The 22,424-nt window shown below is 47.5% G+C and overlaps 1 protein-coding gene across 1 annotated transcript in view; it reads left to right on the forward strand.

Moving 5' to 3' along the window:
* The window catches only part of SLC9A3 (solute carrier family 9 member A3), a 412,188-nt gene that overhangs the window by 272,651 nt on the left and 117,113 nt on the right, over positions 1-22,424 (forward strand). Inside the window, exon 10 of the mRNA XM_030209723.1 lies at positions 20,108-20,237. Coding sequence (XP_030065583.1) covers positions 20,108-20,237 — 130 coding nt within the window. The remainder of the gene's footprint in view (positions 1-20,107; positions 20,238-22,424) is intronic.

The raw sequence follows: 22,424 nt of genomic DNA on the forward strand, positions 1-22,424 counted from the left end.
ATGAATATTTGTGAACATAATGTACATAACATTTGCCAAATTTACACACAAGCAAAGAAATCCATATAATATGCTTATTACTGAAGAGATAAAATTAAAAAATGTATACATTTTGTTGAAATGACATTAATCTACCATCAAAATTCAATTATTACAAGAAATGTAGTAATTCTAAGGCAGCATTTAGATCATATGCAGGCTTATTTTTGAAAGAGAAGGACGGCCATCTTTCGACACAAATTGGAAGATGGGCGTCCTTCTCACAGGGTCGCCAAATCGGCATAATCGAAAGCCGATTTTGGGCATCCCCAACTGCTTTCCGTTGCTAGGAGGACCAAAATTCCTGAGGGCATGTCGGAGGCGTAGCAAAGTTGGGACTTGGGCATGCCTAACACATGGGCGTCCTCGACCCATTATGGAAAAAAAAGGGCGTCCCTGACGAGCATTTGGACGACTTTACCTGGTCCAGTTTTTTTTTACGACCAAGGCACTAACCAAATCACTACTCAAGTATCCGGCTGGTTAAGTCACTCCGACACTGCTTCAGGCGTGCCGAAGGATTTCCAGGTGCCATTAATCAGAACTTTCAAGGTGGCCGGGTACTGCAGAATTAAATGGAGTTGTTTTCCCACCAGTTTAGCACAGGCTACCGAAAATACGTGGCGCTTGACCGTTGGGACCGCAGAATAGTCCTGGAAGATTCTTATCAATTCACCATCGAATTTTGTGTCCTCTCTGCAATTCTTGTAAAGTCGCAACAGAGTAGCTTTCTGAGAGTAGCAGTGATCTCTCCTAGGCTTTGGGCCTACATGGTGGGCCCTTTCAAGGCTCCTCAAAAAAATGTCATTAGACCCTTCCTGTCCTTCCAACTACCGTCCCATCTCCCTCTTACCCTACCTCTCCAAGTTACTTGAGCGTGCCGGTCACAGCCGCTGCCTTGATTTTCTCTCCTCTCATGCCATCCTTGATCCGCTTCAATCCGGCTTTCACCCTCTATATTCGACTGAAACAGCGCTCACTAAAGTCTGTAATGAGATATTCCTCACCAAATCCAAAGGCCATTACTACATCCTTATCCTCCTAGATCTATCTGCTGCTTTTGACACAGTCAATCATAGTCTTCTTCTTGCCACACTGTCCTCATTTGGATTTCATGGCTCTGTTCTTTCCTGGTTCTCTTCTTATCTCTCCCACCATACCTTCAGAGTATATTCTGGTGGATCATCCTCCACCCCTATCCCACTCTCAGTTGGAGTACCTCAGGGATCTGTCCTTGGACCTTCTTTTTTCCATTTACACTTCTTCCCTGGGTTCTCTGATCTCATCTCACGGTTTTCAATACCATCTTTATGCTGACGACACCCAGCTCTACCTCTCCACACCTGACACTACTGCTGAATCCCAAGCCAAAGTTTCAGCCTGCTTGATCGACATAGCTGCCTGGATGTCACACCGCCACCTGAAACTGAACATGGCCAAAACTGAGCTTATTGTCTTTCCCCCCAAACCCACCTCGCCTCTCCCCCCATTCTCTATTTCAGTAGTTGGCACCCTCATCCTCCCTGTCTCATCTGCTCGCAACCTAGGAGTCATCTTTGATTCCTCCCTCTCTTTCTCTGCTCATATCCAGCATACTGCCAAAATCTGTCGTTTCTTTCTCTTTAACATCAACAAAATTCACCCTTTCCTCTCTGAGCACACCACACGCACCTCATCCACACTCTTATTACCTCTTGCCTAGATTACTGCAACCTGCTCCTCACTGGCCTCCCACTTAACCATCTATCCCCCCTTCAATCTGTTCAGAATTCCGCGGCACGTCTTATTTTCCACCAGAGCTGATATGTTCACATCAGCCCTCTCCTGATATCACTTCACTAGCTTCCAATCCGTTACCGCATGCAATTCAAGCTTCTCCTACTAACCTACAATTGCTCTCACTCTGCTGCCCCTCCTTACCTCTCCACCCTCATCTCCCCCTACATTCCTACCCAGAACCTCCACTCACTGGACAAATCCCTCCTTTCTGTTCCCTTCTCCACCTTTGCTAACTCCAGACTCCGCCCTTTCTGCCTCGTTTCACCCTTTGTCTGGAATAGACTTCCTGAACTGATACGTCAGGCCCCATCCCTACCTATCTTCAAATACTTGCTCAAAGCCCATCTTTTCGACTCTGCTTTTGACACTTAACCTAACCGTTACTCCTCTATTCAATACCACTACCAATCTGTCTGTATTATGCATTTGCATACCTTAATTGTCTTTAGCTGTTTAGATCTATTAGTCTGTCCCTATGAACTATTGTGTAATCAGATGTACTATGCTGTCCTAATTTCATTGTCTCTGTTATTATGTCCTTTAGATTGTAAGCTCTTGGAGCAGGGACTGTCTCTCTTCATGTTTGACTGTACAGCGCTGCGTAAGTCTGGTAGCGCTTTAGAAATGTTGAGTAGTAGTAGTAGTAGTAAGGCACAAAAAGGTGCCCGAACTGACCAGATGACGACTGGAGGGAATCAGGGATGACCTCCCCTTACTCCCCCAGTGGTCACTAACCCCCTCCCACCCTCAAAAAAGAACTTTAAAAATATTTTGTGCCAGCCTCAAATGCCATACTCAGGTACATCGTAGTAGTATGCATTTTAGTGGGTGCAGTGCACTTCATGCAGGCGGACCCAGGCCCATCCCCCCTACCTGTTACACTTGTTGTGGTAAATGTGAGCCCTCCAAAACCCACCAGAAACTCACTGTACCCACATCTAGGTGCCCTCTTTCACCCGTAAGGTCTATGGTAGTGGTGTACAGTTGTGAGTAGTGGGTTTTGGGGGGCTCAGCACACAAGGTAAGGGAGCTAGGGTGTCTTGTTGGTGTCCTGGCATGTCAGGGGGACCAGTGCACTATGAATGCTGGCTCCTCCCACGACCAAATGGCTTGCATTTGGTCATTCTGAGATGGGTGTCCTTGGTTTCCATTATCGCTGAAAATCAGAAATCACCACGTCTAAGGACGACCATCTCTAGGGATGACCTAGATGTCAAGATTTGGGTGTCCCCGACCGTATTATCAAAACGAAAGATGGACGTCCATCTTGTTTCGATAATACGGGTTTCCCCGCCCCTTTGCTGGGACGTCCTGCGAGGATGTCCTCAGGAAAACTTGGACGCCCCTTTTGATTATGCCCCTCATGGTGTCAATGAATTCAAAAGAAAAATAATTCTTTGCTGTTCTTTTAATAATTGTGTATCCAGATCACCTCCTTTCCATGATGCCTCTAAAACTTCGGAGACTAAATTTTAAATCGGTGATACTGTGGTCTTTATCATACCGATGCTCCACTAAGGGAACACTGGAGACCCTACGACTAATACAGCTTCTATGCTCAATGATATGGGTTTTAATAGCCCTTTTTGTCTTTCCCACAAAAAAACATGAGACATGGACAAACAATGACGTAAATGACATGATGAGTATTACAATCATAAAAATGTCTCAACTTGTATTCTTTATGTATGAATGGATGATGAACGTATGTATCTACTGTAGCATGTGAACATACGCTACACTTGCCGCAGGTCTTATTTCCCTGAAAAATGTCATCTAAAGGGTCAGATATCTGGTTCGGAAGTGCTAATAGTACAAGTTTCTCTTTAAAATTTCTATTTCTGGAGTAGGCAATCACCAATTCTTTATTCTTAAAACATTCGTGTCCCTCCAAGATATGCCATTGTCTTCATATGGACCTCTGTATTTGACTGGCCAGATGAGAATATTTTAACGTACAGACCAGATCTGGTTTTCTTTTACCACTCTTACTCAGAAGTAAATCACTCCGAGACTCTAGGCTAGCTTTATGATATCCTTCTTCCATGCATTTATGAGGATAGCCTCTTTTCTTGAATCTACCTTTCATCAAAATAGATTGTTCATCAAAATCCTCAGTTGTTGTACAAATCCTTTTCAACCTTAAGAATTGGCTGAATGGTAAGTTCCGCTTAAGTGATGGATTGTGAAAACTAGAAAATTCTAGGAAAGCATTTTTGTCTGTTGGTTTATGGTATAAAGTTGTTGTGAAACTGTATTCATTTTTGTTAAGAAGAAGATCTAAGAAATTAATTTGTTGTGTATCATAATTAATCTTAAACAGAAGATGGGGATCCCTCTCATTTAGCCTTTAAAAAAATCTTTTAAGAGGTCCTCCTTGCCATGCCATAGTAGAAAAATGTCATCTATGTATCTCTTATAGAAGACAATGTTCTTTTCTATCTTTTAACCAGTTCCCAATCCACAGGATCCAGTGCTTATGCTTCTTCCTGTTTTCTTCATTTTGATCCTTTTTCTGTTTTTTGAAAGATGTTCTTTTGACTGTAGTAGCCACTTTCGCTTCAGCTTTTAACCATGCCAGCTATCATTTGATTTCTTCTACCTTTATAATATTTGGGCTGCTTCTGGTTAGGGCTTCCAAACTGTATTTTTAAACATCAATGCCTGATTTAAACTTCTTTTCTTTGCAGCTGCCCCTTTCAGGTATTTTTGTAAACCATTTTCTTAATGTTATTAAATTTGCCCTTTTAAAATAAAATGTTAATCTATGTCCTTAGTGATTTCACCCTAGTTATTCATTCAAATGTGAACATGTTATGATCACTACCACCTTTACCTTTCACAAGTCCTGAATTCCACTACAATAGCTCCCTCTCTTGTCAATTCCTGAACTTGCTGCTCCATGAAGCAGTCATTTATTTTACCTATGAATTTTGGGTCCCTTTTTACTATTCGCACCACTAAGTTAACTTAGTGGCGTTTAGAAGCCATATTTAAAACTCTACTCCAAAAGGTCTTTTTCAATACCAGAACGTTTTTCAACAAGATACTCACTCCTGAATGTTTTTTCCACAAGTTCTTTGAGACAAAGTACCAAGACTCCTGAAGAAGGCTCACTATTTTGTTGCTGCTTTTCAAACTCCTCTCCATATGATTTAGTTGATGGGCTCCTCAGGGTCACTTCTTGCCATTTATTGCTTATTTTATATTGAGTTTAGTGGGTGGTATCTATGTGAATGGTCTTGTACGAATGTGCTTTCCTATTTTTATTATAGCTCCTTTCTGTATATTTTTTATATATTTTTTGTACACCGCTGTGATCTCCAATAGAGCCAGGCAGGATAGAAAGTTTATGTTCAATAATTGTTATTCAAAAATAACACAACAAGCTCATCAAACAACAATTCAAGAAAATAACCCCTCCCCCTATCCCCACCCAAAAACCCTCCCATCCTCCAGAACTCCCAGCAGTATCATCAGGAGACTTGTTTCTTATGTCTCACTTGCCCTTTTCAAAGTTCTGGAAGAATGTAGAATGACATAGGATGTAGGAACAATGGGTGGACCCCAGGAGCCTGGATACCACATTCAGAATTAGTGTGTGCATATCACAGATGACCTGCATATTCATTCAGTTCTGAAAGATAGCTTCCTTGTCAACAGGGGAGATAAGCACATCCTTTGTGCAATCTTTAGTTCTCATCAAAGTCAGTAGGCCAGCTATGCTGAACTCTCTTTCTGTTGGAAATATGATGTAATTCCTAACTTGGCTCCTTATGGTGGAGACATCTAGAAACAATGGCATGGCCCATTTCACCAACTACAACCAAAGAGGTTTGAAAGGCTCTCAGCAGCTTAACTAGATCAGCTATTTCATGAGACCTATCAGAGGATTAAGGTCTGTATGCAGATCCTCATACATTATAGCCACTGAGCTCAGCCAGTACAGAGAGACAACCTGGCCTTGGATGGGCTTAGCAAGGTGGTATGTGTACAGAATATATGTGCCCACTGGAACCATACTACCCTTAGTTAAAGACAACAACTGCTTCTGCACCAGCTGCTGGTCCTCCTTTTACTGGGCTGGATGCTTCTGCAATACCTGTGATGGTGGCTACAGTGGCTAATGCTCTTCCTCCAGGGGCTGATGTTCCTCTTTCCAAAGCTCCAGCGAAAATAGCTATGGTGAGGAAATGAAAAGGAAAAGGTCTGCTGCCCTTGTATTGACTATGAATTGTGTGGGGGTGGGTCCAGGATATGATCTGATTCTCTCTTTACATAGGTTATCAGTAGAAATCAAACAAAATAAAACATGGAAAAGAAAATAAGATGATACCTTTTTTATTGGACATAACTTAATACATTTCTTGATTAGCTTTCGAAGGTTGCCCTTCTTCGTCAGATTTTCCGATCTGATGAAGAAGGGCAACCTTCGAAAGCTAATCAAGAAATGTATTAGGTTATGTCCAATAAAAAAGGTATCATCTTATTTTCTTTTCCATGTTTTATTTTGTTTGATTTCTATTGATAACCTGTAAGAGTGGACTAACACGGCTACCACACCTCTCTTTTTACATAGAAACATGACGGCAGATAAAGGCCATATGACCCATCCAGTCTGCCTATCCTCTGTAACCCCTAATTCTCCGAGGACAAGCAGGCTGCTTGTTCTCACTGATGGGGTGACGTCCACGGCAGCCCCTCCAATCGGAAACTTCACTAGCAAAGTCCTTTGCTAGCCCTCGCGCGCCCGCGCGCACCGCGCATGCGCGGCCGTCTTCCCGCCCAAAACCGGCTCGAGCCGGCCAGTCTTCTTTTGTCCGCACTCGGTACGGTCGTGTTTTCGCCGTGTCGAGCCCCGGAAAGTCGACCTCGCGCGTCCAATTTGTTTTGAACGTGTTTTTTTCCTTCGGGAAAGCTTTTTCTTAGTCGGGAAGTGCTCCGGAAACCCCCCGCCGGGTTTCGTGTAAATCCTCCCCGTACTTCCAGCCTTTTGCCCCGGTAAGTTTTCTTTCGTCGTCGGGGTAGGCCTCTTTTCGGCCTCGGTCGAGATTTTTTCTCCCTCTAAATTTTTGGTGCTTCAAATTTCGCCATTTCGGATTTTGATTTCGCCGGCGTGATTTTTCCGCCCATGACATCGAAGCCTTCCAGCGGCTTCAAGAAGTGCACCCAGTGCGCCCGGGTTATCTCGCTCACTGATCGACACTCGTCGTGTCTTCAGTGTCTGGGGGCCGAGCACCGCCCTCAGAACTGTAGTCTGTGTTCCCTGCTTCAAAGGCGGACTCAGGTAGCGAGACTAGCCCAGTGGAACGTGTTGTTCTCGGGCTCTTCGTCGGCATCGGCACCGGGATCTTCGAGTGCATCGACGTCGTCAGCGTCCAGACCATCTTCCTCGGCCGCCCTTGCATCGAGTGCATCGAGGTATCGGGCCTCTGCATCGGCGCCGAGACATCGGATAGCTGCATCGACGTCGGTGGTACCGGGACCTCGTCTCCTGATGTCGTCGGACGGTGGTGCATCGAGTGGAGTGCAGGTGAGGGCTGTCCATTCCCCTGCTGGTGGCGGTGAGCCCTCGGGTGGGTCTCCTCCTACCCTGAGGGCTCCTGCGGTACAGCCCCCCCGAGATCGACCCTCTTCGGTCTCGGCCCCGAGGAAGCGACGGATGGATTCTACGTCCTCCTCGTCGGTGCCGGGGAGCTCCGGTGACATGCTTCGGAAGAAATCGAAGAAGCATCGACACCGGTCTCCTCCCCGTGTCGGCACCGAGAGCTCTGGGTCGCCGAGGGATTCGGCACCCAGCAGGCATCGGCACCGAGAGGACCGCTCACCCTCTGTTCAAGAGGTGTCGATGCGCTCCGCTCTGGACAGCCCGGAACAGCCTCCTCGCCCGGAACAGGTTCTGACGTCGACGCCTGCATCGACCTCTCAGCCTTTTTCTGCAGCCACTCTGAACGAGAGCCTCCGGGCCGTTCTCCCAGAGATTCTGGGAGAGCTGTTGCGCCCTTCCCCTCCGGTACCGGCGGTGCTTGCGCCTCCGGTACCGTCGAGCGTGGCGCCGGCTGGCCCATCGCCCAGGTTGAGGTCCCCGACGTCGGTACCGCGTGCGGTGCCGACCGCGGCCACCTCCCAGGAAGGCTCCCCGACTACGTCGGCGGAGGGAGCTTCGCCGATGCGGGCGAGGGAGTCTACCTCTCGACGCCCCCATCGTGGACGTGGTTCCACCGAGTCGAGCAGGGCGAGGTTGCAGACACAGGTTTGGGAACTTGTGTCTGACACCGAGGGTGAGGCCTCGTGGGAGGAAGAGGAAGATCCCAGATATTTCTCTGACGAGGAGTCTGAGGGTCTTCCGTCTGATCCCACTCCCTCTCCTGAAAGGCAGCTTTCTCCTCCTGAGAGCCTGTCTTTCGCTTCCTTTGTCCGGGAGATGTCTACGGCCATCCCCTTCCCGGTGGTTGTGGAGGACGAGCCAGGGCTGAAATGTTTGAGCTCCTGGACTATCCTTCTCCACCTAAGGAAGCGTCCACTGTTCCCTTGCACCATGTCCTAAAAAAGACATTGCTTGCGAACTGGACAAAACCCTTAACTAATCCCCACATTCCCAAGAAGATCGAGTCCCAGTACCGGATCCATGGGGACCCAGAGCTGATGCGCACTCAGTTGCCTCATGACTCTGGAGTTGTGGATTTGGCCCTAAAGAAGGCTAAGAGTTCTAGGGAACATGCTTCGGCGCCCCCGGGCAAGGACGCTAGAACCTTAGACTCCTTTGGGAGGAAGGCCTACCATTCCTCTATGCTCGTGTCCAAGATCCAGTCTTACCAGCTCTACACGAGCATACACATGCGGAACAATGTGCGGCAGTTGGCGGGCTTGGTTGATGCTCTTCCCCCCGAGCAAGCCAAGCCTTTTCAGGAGGTGGTCAGGCAGCTGAAGGTGTGCAGAAAATTCCTGGCCAGAGGAGTTTATGACACTTTTGATGTTGCGTCCAGGGCCGCTGCTCAAGGTGTGGTGATGCGCAGGCTCTCATGGCTGCGTGCCGCCGACCTGGAGAATAGACTCCAGCAGCGGATTGCGGACTCGCCTTGCCGTGCGGATAACATTTTTGGCGAAAAAGTCGAACAGGTGGTAGAGTCTCTCCACCAGCGGGACACCGCATTCGACAAGTTCGCCCGCCGGCAGCCTTCAGCTTCTACCTCTACAGGTAGACGATTTTTCGGGGGAAGGAAGACTGTTCCCTATACTTCTGGCAAGCGTAGGTACAATCCTCCTTCCCGACAGCCTGCGGCCCAGGCTAAGCCCCAGCGCGCTCGCTCTCGTCAGCAGCGTGCGCCTCAGCAAGGCCCCGCGGCTCCCCAGCAAAAGCAAGGGGCGAGCTTTTGACTGGCTCCAGCAGAGCATAGCCGACATCCAAGTGTCAGTGCCGGGCGACCTGCCAGTCGGAGGGAGGTTGAAAGCTTTTCACCAAAGGTGGCCTCTCATAACCACCGATCAGTGGGTTCTCCAAATAGTCCGGCAAGGATACACCCTCAATTTGGCCTCAAACCCTCCAAATTGTCCACCGGGAGCTCAGTCCTACAGCTTCCAGCACAAGCAGGTACTTGCAGAGGAACTCTCCGCCCTTCTCAGCGCCAATGCGGTCGAGCCCGTGCCATCCGGGCAAGAAGGGCTGGGATTCTATTCCAGGTACTTCCTTGTGGAAAAGAAAACAGGGGGGATGCGTCCCATCCTAGACCTAAGGGCCCTGAACAAATATCTCGTAAAAGAAAAGTTCAGGATGCTTTCCCTGGGCACCCTTCTCCCCATGATTCAGCAAAACGATTGGCTATGCTCTCTGGACTTGAAGGATGCCTACACACACATCCCGATACTGCCAGCTCACAGACAGTATCTGCGATTTCAGCTGGGCACACGCCACTTCCAGTACTGTGTGCTACCCTTTGGGCTCGCCTCTGCGCCCAGGGTGTTCACAAAGTGCCTAGCTGTGGTAGCAGCGGCGCTCCGCAGGCTGGGGGTGCACGTGTTCCCATATCTCGACGATTGGCTGGTGAAGAACACATCCGAGGCAGGAGCCCTGCAGTCCATGCAGATGACTATTCGCCTCCTGGAGCTACTGGGGTTTGTGATAAATTACCCAAAGTCCCATCTTCTTCCAGTGCAGAAACTCGAATTCATCGGAGCCCTGCTGGATTCTCGGACGGCTCGCGCCTATCTCCCAGAGGCGAGGGCCAACAACTTGTTGTCCCTCGTCTCGCGGGTGCGAGCGTCCCAGCAGATCACAGCTCGGCAGATGTTGAGATTGCTGGGCCACATGGCCTCCACAGTTCATGTGACTCCCATGGCCCGCCTTCACATGAGATCTGCTCAATGGACCCTAGCCTCCCAGTGGTATCAGGCCGCCGGGGGTCTAGAGGACGTGATCCACCTGTCCACGAGTTTTCTCGAATCCCTGTTTTGGTGGACGATTTGCTCCAATTTGACTCTGGGACGTCCCTTCCAAATTCCTCAGCCACAAAAAGTGCTGACCACGGATGCGTCTCTCCTGGGATGGGGAGCTCATGTCGATGGGCTTCACACCCAAGGAAGGTGGTCCCTCCAAGAAAGCGATCTACAGATCAATCTTCTGGAGTTGCGAGCGATCTGGAACGCTCTGAAGGCTTTCAGAGATCGGCTGTCCCACCAAATTATCCAAATTCAGACAGACAATCAGGTTGCCATGTACTATGTCAACAAGCAGGGGGGCACCGGATCTCGCCCCCTGTGTCAGGAAGCCGTCAGCATGTGGCTCTGGGCTCGCCGTCAAGGCATGGTGCTCCAAGCCACATATCTGGCAGGCGTAAACAACAGTCTGGCCGACAGGTTGAGCAGGATTATGCAACCTCACGAGTGGTCGCTCAATTCCCGTGTGGTGCGACAGATCTTCCAGGCGTGGGGCACCCCCCTGGTGGATCTCTTCGCATCTCAAGTGAACCACAAGGTCCCTCAGTTCTGTTCCAGGCTTCAGGCCCACGGCAGACTGGCGTCGGATGCCTTCCTCCTGCATTGGGGGGAAGGTCTGCTGTATGCTTATCCTCCCATACCTCTGGTGGGGAAGACTTTGTTGAAACTCAAGCAAGACCGAGGCACCATGATTCTGATTGCTCCCTTTTGGCCGCGTCAAATCTGGTTCCCTCTTCTTCTGGAGTTATCCTCCGAAGAACCGTGGAGATTGGAGTGTTTTCCGACCCTCATCACGCAGGACGAAGGGGCTCTTCTGCATCCCAACCTCCAGTCCCTGGCTCTCACGGCCTGGATGTTGAGGGCGTAGACTTTGCCTCTTTGGGTCTGCCAGAGGGTGTCTCCCGCATCTTGCTTGCTTCCAGGAAAGACTCCACTAAGAGAAGTTACTTCTTTCATTGGAGGAGGTTTGCCGTCTGGTGTGACAGCAAGGCCCTAGATCCTCGCTCTTGTCCTACACAGATCCTGCTTGAATACCTTCTGCACTTGTCTGAGTCTGGTCTGAAGACCAACTCCGTAAGGGTTCACCTTAGTGCAATCAGTGCATACCATTACCAAGTGGAAGGTAAGCCGATCTCAGGACAGCCTTTAGTTGTTCGCTTCATGAGAGGTTTGCTTTTGTCAAAGCCCCCTGTCAAGCCTCCTACAGTGTCATGGGATCTCAATGTCGTTCTCACCCAGCTGATGAAACCTCCTTTCGAGCCACTGAATTCCTGCCATCCGAAGTACTTGACCTGGAAGGTCATTTTCTTGGTGGCAGTTACTTCGGCTCGTAGAGTCAGTGAGCTTCAGGCCCTGGTAGCCCAGGCCCCTTACACCAAATTTCATCACAACAGAGTAGTCCTCCGCACTCACCCTAAGTTTCTGCCAAAGGTCGTGTCGGAGTTCCATCTGAACCAGTCAATTGTCTTGCCAACATTCTTTCCCCGTCCTCATTCCTGCCCTGCTGAACGTCAGCTGCACACATTGGACTGCAAGAGAGCATTGGCCTTCTATCTGGAGCGGACACAGCCCCACAGACAGTCCGCCCAATTGTTTGTTTCTTTTGATCCCAACAAGAGGGGAGTGGCTGTAGGGAAACGCACCATATCCAATTGGCTAGCAGATTGCATTTCCTTCACTTACGCCCAGGCGGGGCTGGCTCTTGAGGGTCATGTCACGGCTCATAATGTTAGAGCCATGGCTGCGTCGGTAGCCCACTTGAAGTCAGCCTCCATTGAAGAAATTTGCAAAGCTGCGACGTGGTCATCTGTCCACACATTCACATCTCATTACTGCCTGCAGCAGGATACCCGACGCGACAGTCGGTTCGGGCAGTCAGTTCTTCAGAACCTGTTTGGGCTTTAGGATCCAACTCCACCCCCCGAGGGCCCTGTTTGTTCTGTTCCAGGCTGCACTCTCAGTTAGTTGGTAAATTTTTTAGGTCAATCTCAGTTATGTCCTCGCCGTTGCGAGGCCCAATTGACCAATGTTGTTGTTTTGAGTGAGCCTGGGGGCTAGGGATACCCCATCAGTGAGAACAAGCAGCCTGCTTGTCCTCGGAGAAAGCGAATGCTACATACCTGTAGAAGGTATTCTCCGAGGACAGCAGGCTGATTGTTCTCACAAACCCGCCCGCCTCCCCTTTGGAGTTGTGTCTTCCCTTGAAGTGTATTGTCTTGCTACATACTGGACTGGCCGGCTCGAGCCGGTTTCGGGCGGGAAGACGGCCGCGCATGCGCGGTGCGCGCGGGCGCGCGAGGGCTAGCAAAGGACTTTGCTAGTGAAGTTTCCGATTGGAGGGGCTGCCGTGGACGTCACCCCATCAGTGAGAACAATCAGCCTGCTGTCCTCGGAGAATACCTTCTACAGGTATGTAGCATTCGCTTTCTTCCTGTTCCTAAGCGATCCCACATGCTTACCCCATGTCTTTTTAAATTCTGGAAAAGTCCTCGACTCCACCACCTCCACCGGGAGGCCATTCCATGCCTCCACCACCCTTTCTGTGAAATAATACTTCCTTAGGTTACTCCTAAGCCTATTGCCTCTTAACTTTGTTGTATGCCCCCTCCTTAAGGCATGCTACACATACAGTGGGTGCACTTACCGCCTCTTGTTGAGATGGCATTATGTGATCCACACAGCAGACATGCTAACAGGTAATGCGCAGTATGGTGCTGTGTGTTGCCTGCAAAGCACAGGTCATGCTCACACCACACCCATAAGCTGCCCATGCCCTGCCCCATTCTGTATTAACCAACTAGCACATTATTTAGCACACACTAAGGGGGAAATTCTATATATGGCACCTAAAAATCAGCGTTGAATTCAGTGCCGACTAAGCATATTCTATAATCAGTGCCCAGATTGAGACGCCTATTATAGAATAAGCTTAGTTGTTATCTCAGCGCTTAAAACTACGCACATCCATTTATACCAATGAAAATGTAGTGTAAATCCCAGTGTGTAGATTTGCAAGCACTGGGCCATATTCTATAAGTACACACGTAAATTTCAGAATGCCCACCAAATGCCCATTTCCTTGCCCATAGCCATACCCCTTTTTACCTGTGCGTGTTAGAAGTTTGGTGTACTTTATTATAGAATATGCTTTGCCAGCTGTGTTTGTAAATTCTAATCAGTCCCAATTAATGCTCATTATTGCTTGTTAAGTGCTGTTATCAGTGCTAATTAGCTTGTTAAGCTTGTTAAATTACGTGCATTGTTATAGAATCCACACCAATTTTGGCACAGATCTCTAGGCATGCTATATAGAATCGGGGGGGGGGGGGGGGGGTAAGTGTTACAGTTTTGCATTAATAGTTAAAGTGGTTATGCAGTAACAGTGCACATATTAAAAAAGTTTTAATAGTTTCCTAAAATAAAAGTCCATAAGAAGGACTTAGGAAAATCCACTGCTTATTTCTAGGATAAGGCAGAGCGAGCATAAGATATACCAGGAAGCTGGAACCGATTATCCCTTGACAAAGCAATCTGGCGAAACAGGTCCTGTCAGGATAGCGAAGGTTCCTGGATGCTCCTCATTATATTCACAAGATATATAAGATAAGTTATTCTGATAATTGATTAGTGGTAGTTCAAATAGTTTTCTTCCTACCATTATAGGTGTGTGCCCTAAGTACTTTTTCACATGAATATCTATTTTCATTTAAATTTGGATGGAGGGGGTAGTCAATGATTAAAGACTATTACGGCTGACAGACAAAAGTATTTTGTCATAACATACAGCCAAATCATTATCTATGAGACACCCCTAAAAACTCATGTTGTATTGTACTATGTGACACCCACTTATCTATTCTTCTACTTTGTGTATTTGTTTGCTGAGTTTTGACAACTTAACAAGTAGAACGCCTAATTTTTTTACAGTATTTCTAGGATAAGCAGCATAAAATCTGTTTCACTGTTCTGGGATCTTGCCAGGTTCTTGTGACCTGGATTGGCCACTGTTGAAAACATGATACTGGACTTGATTGATCTGTAGTCTGTCCCAATATGGCAACACGTATGTTCTTAACTGTTCTGTATACAAGTCTTTAGGTATGTTAAGTGGCAGTATGCTCTGGGCAGGCTTCCTTCTTCAAAACCATAGAGAAAATGTCCTTGTCAGTCCTATAGCATGTCTCTGGATAATTATAGCACTTTGTTTTCTAATACTGTAGTAGATTCACTAGAAAACCGAATACAGATGTAACCCTTTCTTGCTCAGTGAGCATCAGGTGGTTTACTTTATTAAATATTTTACAGTTTGTAGTGTGGTCAGGGCTAGGACCAGCTTTTACCATCCACTCAATTTACTCTCCTCTTTCATACAATAATTCAGTCCAAGCCAGAATTTTAGTTCTAAACCAAAGGTATTTACTCAAACTTGTATTCTTCAAGCAAAAAAGATTGACAAAGGTAGAAAAGTGATTTCCAACACTTACAGTCTCTAGTTTGTTTCCCTATGGACACTCTTTCTAGATAGAGGTTCCTGAAAAGAATTATTTTATAGCTTTCCTTTCTCTTGGTGCCCCTTCCCCAGAGGAAAAGGTTTTCTTTTCCACTCCTATTAGTTTCTTTGGGGCTCTCCGTGTATACTTCCCTAGAAGGAACTTCTGATGTTGGGGTTCTTTAGCTTTGTAGATCTTCACAGACTCCTTTGTCCCCCTCTTGTTCCTTCAGGTGGAATGTTTCAGCAGTTCTTCCTTTCTTCTCCTTGGAAGTATGTGGTGGGAGCTGGTGGCCTCATCCCAGTCTCTACCTGGCGCAAGTTCACCAGCTTTAGCAGCTCTGGTAGTCCTCCCCATTCCTTCAGGTATACTGGATGGTTTAGCCAAAGACCCTATTCCAGTGGCTCCCAAACCTGATCCTGGAGGCACCCCAGCCAATCAGGTTTTCACAATATCCACAGTGAATATTCATGAGAGAAATTTGCATGCACTGCCCCCACTGCATTCAAATCTCTCTCATGAATATTCATTGCGGGTATCCTGAAAACCAGACTGGCTGGGGTGCCTCCAGGACCAGGTTTGGGATCCACTGCCCTATTCCCTTTACTTAAACAGTGCAAGAACCAAAGACAAGAAACTCAAACTGAGGCTGGGTATTTATACCAGCTGTAGTTTCCATTTAAACTCTATCTTCTCCTACCACTGTCAGTCACAGTTCTTTAAGGGAGAAGAACCTTAGGGTCTCTTCACAAACAGTGGCAAACTGAGTAGTTACAAGTATATACAGGTATGTGTAACATACTGCTTATAAATTTCCTCCACCCCATATAAGTATACTCAGTGACAAGAACACGCATATTTGTACACCAGCTGGGCATAAGTGTGTTCAGGGACGTAGCTTTGGTGAAGCATGGACATTGTCACAAAGTATATGCCTAGGATATAAAATATAAAGCTGCACACATAGTTCAGCTGCATGTACACCACCACAATTTTGGTTGCTTTTGTGGAGTAAATTTATAAAGACACATAGAGGGGCATTTTCCATATGATGTCTAAGTCTGACTTTGGACGTTTTGCTCCAAATGTCCAGAATCCGAATAGCATTTATCCTTTTGGTCCATTTTCAAAAAAAAAAAAAATGTCCAAGTGAAAAACGCAGACAATCAAGCAATTGGGAGGAGCCAGCATTCTTAGTAGACAGGCCACACAGACATCCCAGTAGGGCAGTGGAGCACCCTAGGTGGGCACTTTAGTGGACTTCACATAAATGCTCCCAGGTACATATCTCACTGTTACTCCCTTATATTGTATGGGGAGCATTTCAAAACCCACCAGAACCCACTATACCCAACTATATACCACTACAGTAGCCCTTATGGCTACAGGTGTCACCTATATGTGGGTACAGTAGGTTTTTGGGGGCTGACACAAGAGTAACAGTTAGAGTGGATTATGGGCCTGGGTCTCCTCCACAGTGCACTGCTCTGACCACTAGGCTACTCCAAGGGACCTGCTTGCTGCTTTAATAGGACTGTACATAACATCTGACGCTGTTATAGAGGCTGGTATATACTGAGGGGCATTTTCGACCAGGGACGTCCATCTCCGAGGGCGGTGCCGCAAAGGGGCGGAGCCAACCGTATTTTTGAAAAAGATGGCCAGCCATCTTTTTTTTTTCGATAATACGGTCGGGGGCCGGCCAAATCTTGACATAAATGTTGAGATCGCCGGGTTTGAGATAGCTGGCTTCGGTTTTTGCCCATAATGGAAACCGAAGCCGGCCATCTCAAAAATGAACAAGTCCAAGGCATTTGGTCATGGAAGGGGCCAGGATTCGTAGTGCACTGGTCCCCCTCACATGCCAGGGCACCAACCAGGCACCCTAGGGGGCACTACAGTGGACTTCGCAAATTGGTCCCAGGTGCATAGCTCCCTTACCTTGTGTGCTGAGCCCCCCAAAACCCACTCCCCACAACTGTACACCACTACCATAGCCCTAAGGGGTGAAGGGGGGCCCCATACATTTGGGTGCGGTGGGTTTTGAAGGGCTCCCATTTCCCACCACAAGTGTAACAGGTAGGGGGGTGGGCCTGGGTCCGCCTGCCTGAAGTCCACTGCACCCACTAAAACTGCTCCAAGGACCTGTATACTGCTGCAATGGCCTGAGTATGACATTTGAGGCTGGCTTAGAGGCTGGCAAAACAAGTTTGTAAAGTTATTTTTTGAGGGTGGGAGGGGGTTACTGTCCATTGAGGGAGTCAGGGGAGGTGATCCCCGATTCCCTCCAGTGGTCATCTGGTCAGTTCGGGCACTTTTTTGGGACTTGGACCTGAAAAAAAAGGGACCAAATAAAGTGGACCAAATTCTCGCCAGGGACACCCTTCTTTTTTCCATTATCGGCCGAGGGCGCCCATCTCTTAAGCACGCCCTGGCACACCCCTGTCCCGCCTTAGCTACCCTTCCAACACACCCCCTTGAAGTTTGGCCGGCTCCGCGATGGACTGCAGTTGAGGCTGGCTAAAATCGGCTTTCGATTATGCCGATTTCGCCGGCCTTGAGAGATGGCCAGCCATCTCCCGATTTGTGTCGGAAGATGGCCAGCCTCTTTCGAAAATAAGCTGGACTGTTTCTTTCATATTTTTTTTGGGGGGGGGGGGTGGGAGGGGGTCAGTGACCACTGGGGGCAGGGGTGGCCCAAGGTAATCTGCTGCCTGAGAAGAACAATGACATGACGCCCCCCTTCCCCACCGCCCCCAGCTCCTCATCAAAACTACAATCGGAGATCTGCATGAAGCAAAATATGTATTTTTATTTTGACTTATAAAACCACTTGTCCCTGAAACATGTTCAAAACAGAATAATCCATTTGTGCATCGAAAATTTAAACTTGCAGATGTGATTCCGTGTGTCCCAATGAAAGGAGAGTTTAATTTTACTTCCATTTAATTTCAGTATATTCCATCTTTATAACACTATCTTCCCAAGGCAGATTACAACAACAGTTAAGATGAACCCATCAAGAAACAGGATATCCTCACTGAAATTTGCCATCTGTATTGTATAGAACAGTGTAGAAAAATGAGCACAAAATACAGAGTTTATAAGATAGGTTTACCCCGTTTCCTGTTTTATCTAACCTCCTTGCCCCAAGCCCAACATCTCTCATACTTTTGGGCTCATCTTTCAACATAAATTGGAAGATGGACGTCCTTCTCCGAGGGTCATCCAAATCGGTATAATCAAAAGCCAATTTTGGACGTCCCCAACTGCTTTCTGTCGCAGGAACGGCCAAAGTTCAAGGAGGCGTGTCATTGGCATAGCGATGGTGGGACTTGAGCGTGATCTGATCGTGTTTTTCTTACGACCAAGGCACAAAAAGGTGCCTGAAATGACCAGATAACCACCGGAGAGAATCGGGGATGACCTCCCTTTACTCCCCCAGTGGTCACTAACCCCCTCCCATCCTCAAAAAATATCTTTCAAAATATTGATTGCCAGCCTCAGATGTGATACTCAGGTCCATGACAGCAGTATGCAGGTCCCTGGAGCAGTTTTAGTGGATGCAGTGCACTTCAGGCAGGCGGACCCAGGCCCATACCCTCCCTTGCCTGTTACGTTTGTGGAGGAAACAGCGAGCCCTCCAAAATCCACCACAAACCCACTGTATCCACATCTAGGTGCCCCTTTCACCCGTAAGGGCTATGGTAGTGGTGTACAGTTGTGGGTAGTGGGTTTGGGGGGGGGGGCTCAGCACACAAGGTAAGGGATCTATGTACCTGGGAGCAATTTATGAAGTCCACTGCAGTACCCCCTAGGGTGCCCGGTTGGTGTCCTGGCATGTCAGGGGGACCAGTGCAGTAGAAATGCTGGCTCCTCCCATGACCAAATGGCTTGCATTTGGTCGTTTCTGAGATGGACGTCCTTGGTTTCGAAAATCGCTGAAAATCAGAAACATCCATGTCTAGGGATGACCATCTCTAAGGACGACCAAATTTCAGGATTTGGACATCCCTGACCGTATTATCGAAACAAAAGATGCACGTCCATCTTGTTTTGAAAATACGGGTTTCCCTGCCCCTGGATTGGGACGTTTTGCGAAGAAGTCCAAATCGAAACGTGGACGCCCTTATCGAAAATGCCCCTCCACCTCTCCCACCCACCACCAGGCTAGCATCTCCCCTTTTTCTCCCTCAATCCTCTTCCCTTGAGTCTCAAAACTTGCCGGATGGCAGCAGCAATTCACAAATGCTGCCCTGCCACCGGCCCAACATCTTCTCTTTCTCTCTACTGCGTGGCCCGCCCCAGCGGAAACAGGAAGTTACCTCAGAGAGAGCGGGCCACTGCAGTAGAGAGAGAATGTCAGCCTGGCAGTAGGGCAGCGCCTGTGAATAGCTGCCACCACTGGCAAGTTTTTAAACAAAGGTAGACTTGGGGAAAGAGGGTTGAGGGATGGAGGAAGGAGCAGCAGCAGCGGTGGTGGTGGCGCAGTGAATAGGAGGGAAGGGAAGATAAGATGTTGGAGGACGAGTGCTTCAGAGTGCTGGCTGGCGGCAAGGTGCTGCTCCCTTGTAGTGTTGCCTGAGGCCGGCACCTGACTTGGCCTCATTAAAGGGCCACCCCTGACTGGGGGAGTAAGGGGGGTCATTTCTTTTTCATCCAGTGGTTATTTGGTCATTTAGGGCAATTTTTATGGCATAGGTCCCTATTTACTGAACAGCCTTATAGGAGCATTAACATTTTTAACGCGCATTAACCATGTACGCACATTAACCATATATGTACCTACAATATCCCTATAGGCGACTACATGGTTAGTGCGCACGCTAAGTGTAGGCGTGCTAAAAACAGTAATGCACCTTAGTAAACAGGGCTCTTAGTCATTATTAAAACAGGTCTAACTCAAAATGTCTTAATTTTAGTCTGTTTTGTTTTGTTCCATTATGGCAGAAAAACATCCAAGTTTTAGGAACACCCAAATCCTACGCCAATCATGCCCCCAATAGGCCCCCTTGTGATTTGCATAGATAAATGTCTGAAAAATAGGTTTCAAAAATAGAGATTTGCACGTCCAAATGCTGCTTTATGCCACTTTTTAAACATTTTTCTCTTTTGAAAATGAGTCCCTTAGGCTCTTAAGGGACTCTTTATAAATAGGCTTTGAATAGATGCCTTACTGCTCTTCAAACCTAGGTACCCTGTTATAAAAGTGTTCTCATAATAAATTATATTTTGTTAAAATTTCAGAGTGTATAGCTTAAAAGCATTCAAAATTCTTGACTGAAAAATATTTGCATATAAATTAGAATAAAACATGTGATATAAATTCCATCTGATATTGTTACATTTGTTTTTTCATATTTTAGGTGGACCAGCTTTGATAGAAAATTCCTCAGTAAAGCTTTGATGAGAAGATCAGCTCAAAAATCAAGAGACCGAATTCTTAAAGTTTTTCATGAGCTCAATCTGAAGGATGCTATTAGTTATGTGACTGAGGTATTTTTTAAACACTTTCAGACCGATATGAAAAACTGTAAAAAATATATATTTTTAATATTTGCAGCAGATAAATATATAATTTGGTCCATTTTGCTTGCAAAAATGGCCAAAGTTACACATTTAAACAAGGAGAAGGCATGCAAAGCAGTGGCGTAGCCACAGGTGGGCCTAGGTGGGCCAGAGCCCACCCACTTAGGGCTCAAGCCCACCCAACAGTAGCACACGTTTAGCAGTAGCTGGTGGGGATTCCAAGCTCCACCAGCTGAAGTCTTTCCCCTGATGGTAACAAAAACGCTACTCTCCATGATACTGGCAGCTGCGCATTCTCAGTTTTCAGTACATGCCTGCTGCAGAGTGCTAAGGTGCAAAGAAGCATTTTCACGCCAGCTGAGATATTTTTTTGGTGGTGGTGGTGAGGGGAGAACAATTGGTGCCCACCCACTTCTTGTCTAGGCCCACCCAAAATCTGTTGTCTGGCTACGCCCCTGATGCAAAGAATGGTTCATAAAATACTTTCCAACCCCTCTACATGTATGTGTGTGTATATATATTTGCATACATCTGTGTTCAGGGCCAACTTTAAAATGATCCCAGAGAGTGGAAGGTTTGGGATGGGGAATATATTAGCGATTTCAAAGATTAGAGAGCAAGAAGAGCAGCAGAAGGAAGGCAATAGGACCACAGTGGTGTCCCTTTGAAACAGTATATGCATGTGACACTAAAACAAATGTGATCAAGCTCCTTTTGGCCTTGGCATTTGGTAGCTTTAAAATTTGGTGACCTAGGCAGCTGCCTATGCCTAGATCAGCGGTGGGGCCAGACCATCATTTTTTTAGAGAGCCTGCGCCCACAGTGGGGAGGAGGGTGGGGTGGGAAATTAATAACCATAAATACCTCCTTTGGCTGCTGATGGGGTTCCCCAAGCTCCGCCAGCCAAAGAGGTTCTCCACTAGCGTTCTGTCTGTCAATGTCAATTTTTTTAGGCAGCCAACCCTGGGCCGAATTTCTTCTGCTTCCATGCATACATGAAAACTGAACATTCATCAGGCAGATGCCTCCCCACCCCCCTCCCCCCACTCATGCTCAGTTTCACAAAAACTGAGAAAATGCCACTGACAAGACACCTGTGGAGAATCTCTTCGACTGGTGGAGCTTGGGGATCCCCACCAGCCATAGCAGCAAATGCACGGTACCGTAATGAGGGGGCCCCAGCCCGGGCCCACAAGCCCCCATCTTGGCTACGCCACTGGCCTACATTCAAGTTTGTTTGTGTAGATGTGGTGTCTGTTTGTTTCTCTGACTTGAAGGTAACAGGGAAGAGGAGGGATGATGTAAATGAAGCAGTTCCCAAACACTGCATTGGTTTGAAAAGAACAAGTGGGGAAAGCATTCAACGTATGGCTCAGAAAATTCTTTCTGACCCTTCTGCATCTAAATGCATACATGTAATTGGTGTGGGGGGGGGGGGGGGAGAAGGTGGTTGGTGGGTGTATCTGTACATGTTTGTGTACTGTGCATGTGTATTTGTGTGTTGGTATGTATGAGTGTGCAAGCTTGCATGTGTTTGTGCTATCTTGGCAATTTCATTATCACTATGTTACAATCAATCAAGGTATCTATACTGCATCTTTTGCAACTGTTTCTCCCAAAGAAATGTATTGGGGTATTTTTGGAGGAGGTTCCTTTCTCTTCTCTGCAGCACCCTGTATAAGAGACTTAAGGAGGCTAAGCCTCCACATCCCCAACCACTCCTTTGCCATCTCTGCTGCCACTTGCTCAGCTTCTGGGTCTCTGCCTTCCTGAGTCTGTAGCAGTAACAAGAAATAGAAAGTGCCTTCTCCTTCCTGCCACTCATCCACTTGCTCACTCACTTACTCCCTTGTCTGCCAGACTAGGGTTACCATACATCCAGGTTTCTCCAGACATTTCCTCCTTTTGAGGGGACTGTTGGGGATCTAGGCATTTTTTTCCAGCTTGCCCATTTGTCTGGGTTTCTGAAAAAGCTGGCAGGCTGGCGGATGGGTGAGCTGGCCTCCCCCCCCCCCCCCCCCCCCGAGACTCAGGGTGCCCTCCCCGAATGTATGTTAATGCTCCCTGGTGGTCCAGTGGCCTCTTCAGGGTAGGAAACAACCCCACTCTTTCCTGCCCACTGCCGCTGCTTCTGGCTGCTGAGACTTTAAGTGG

The sequence above is a fragment of the Microcaecilia unicolor genome, chromosome 1 (assembly GCF_901765095.1).
Source record: "Microcaecilia unicolor chromosome 1, aMicUni1.1, whole genome shotgun sequence".
NCBI lineage: Eukaryota > Metazoa > Chordata > Amphibia > Gymnophiona > Siphonopidae > Microcaecilia > Microcaecilia unicolor.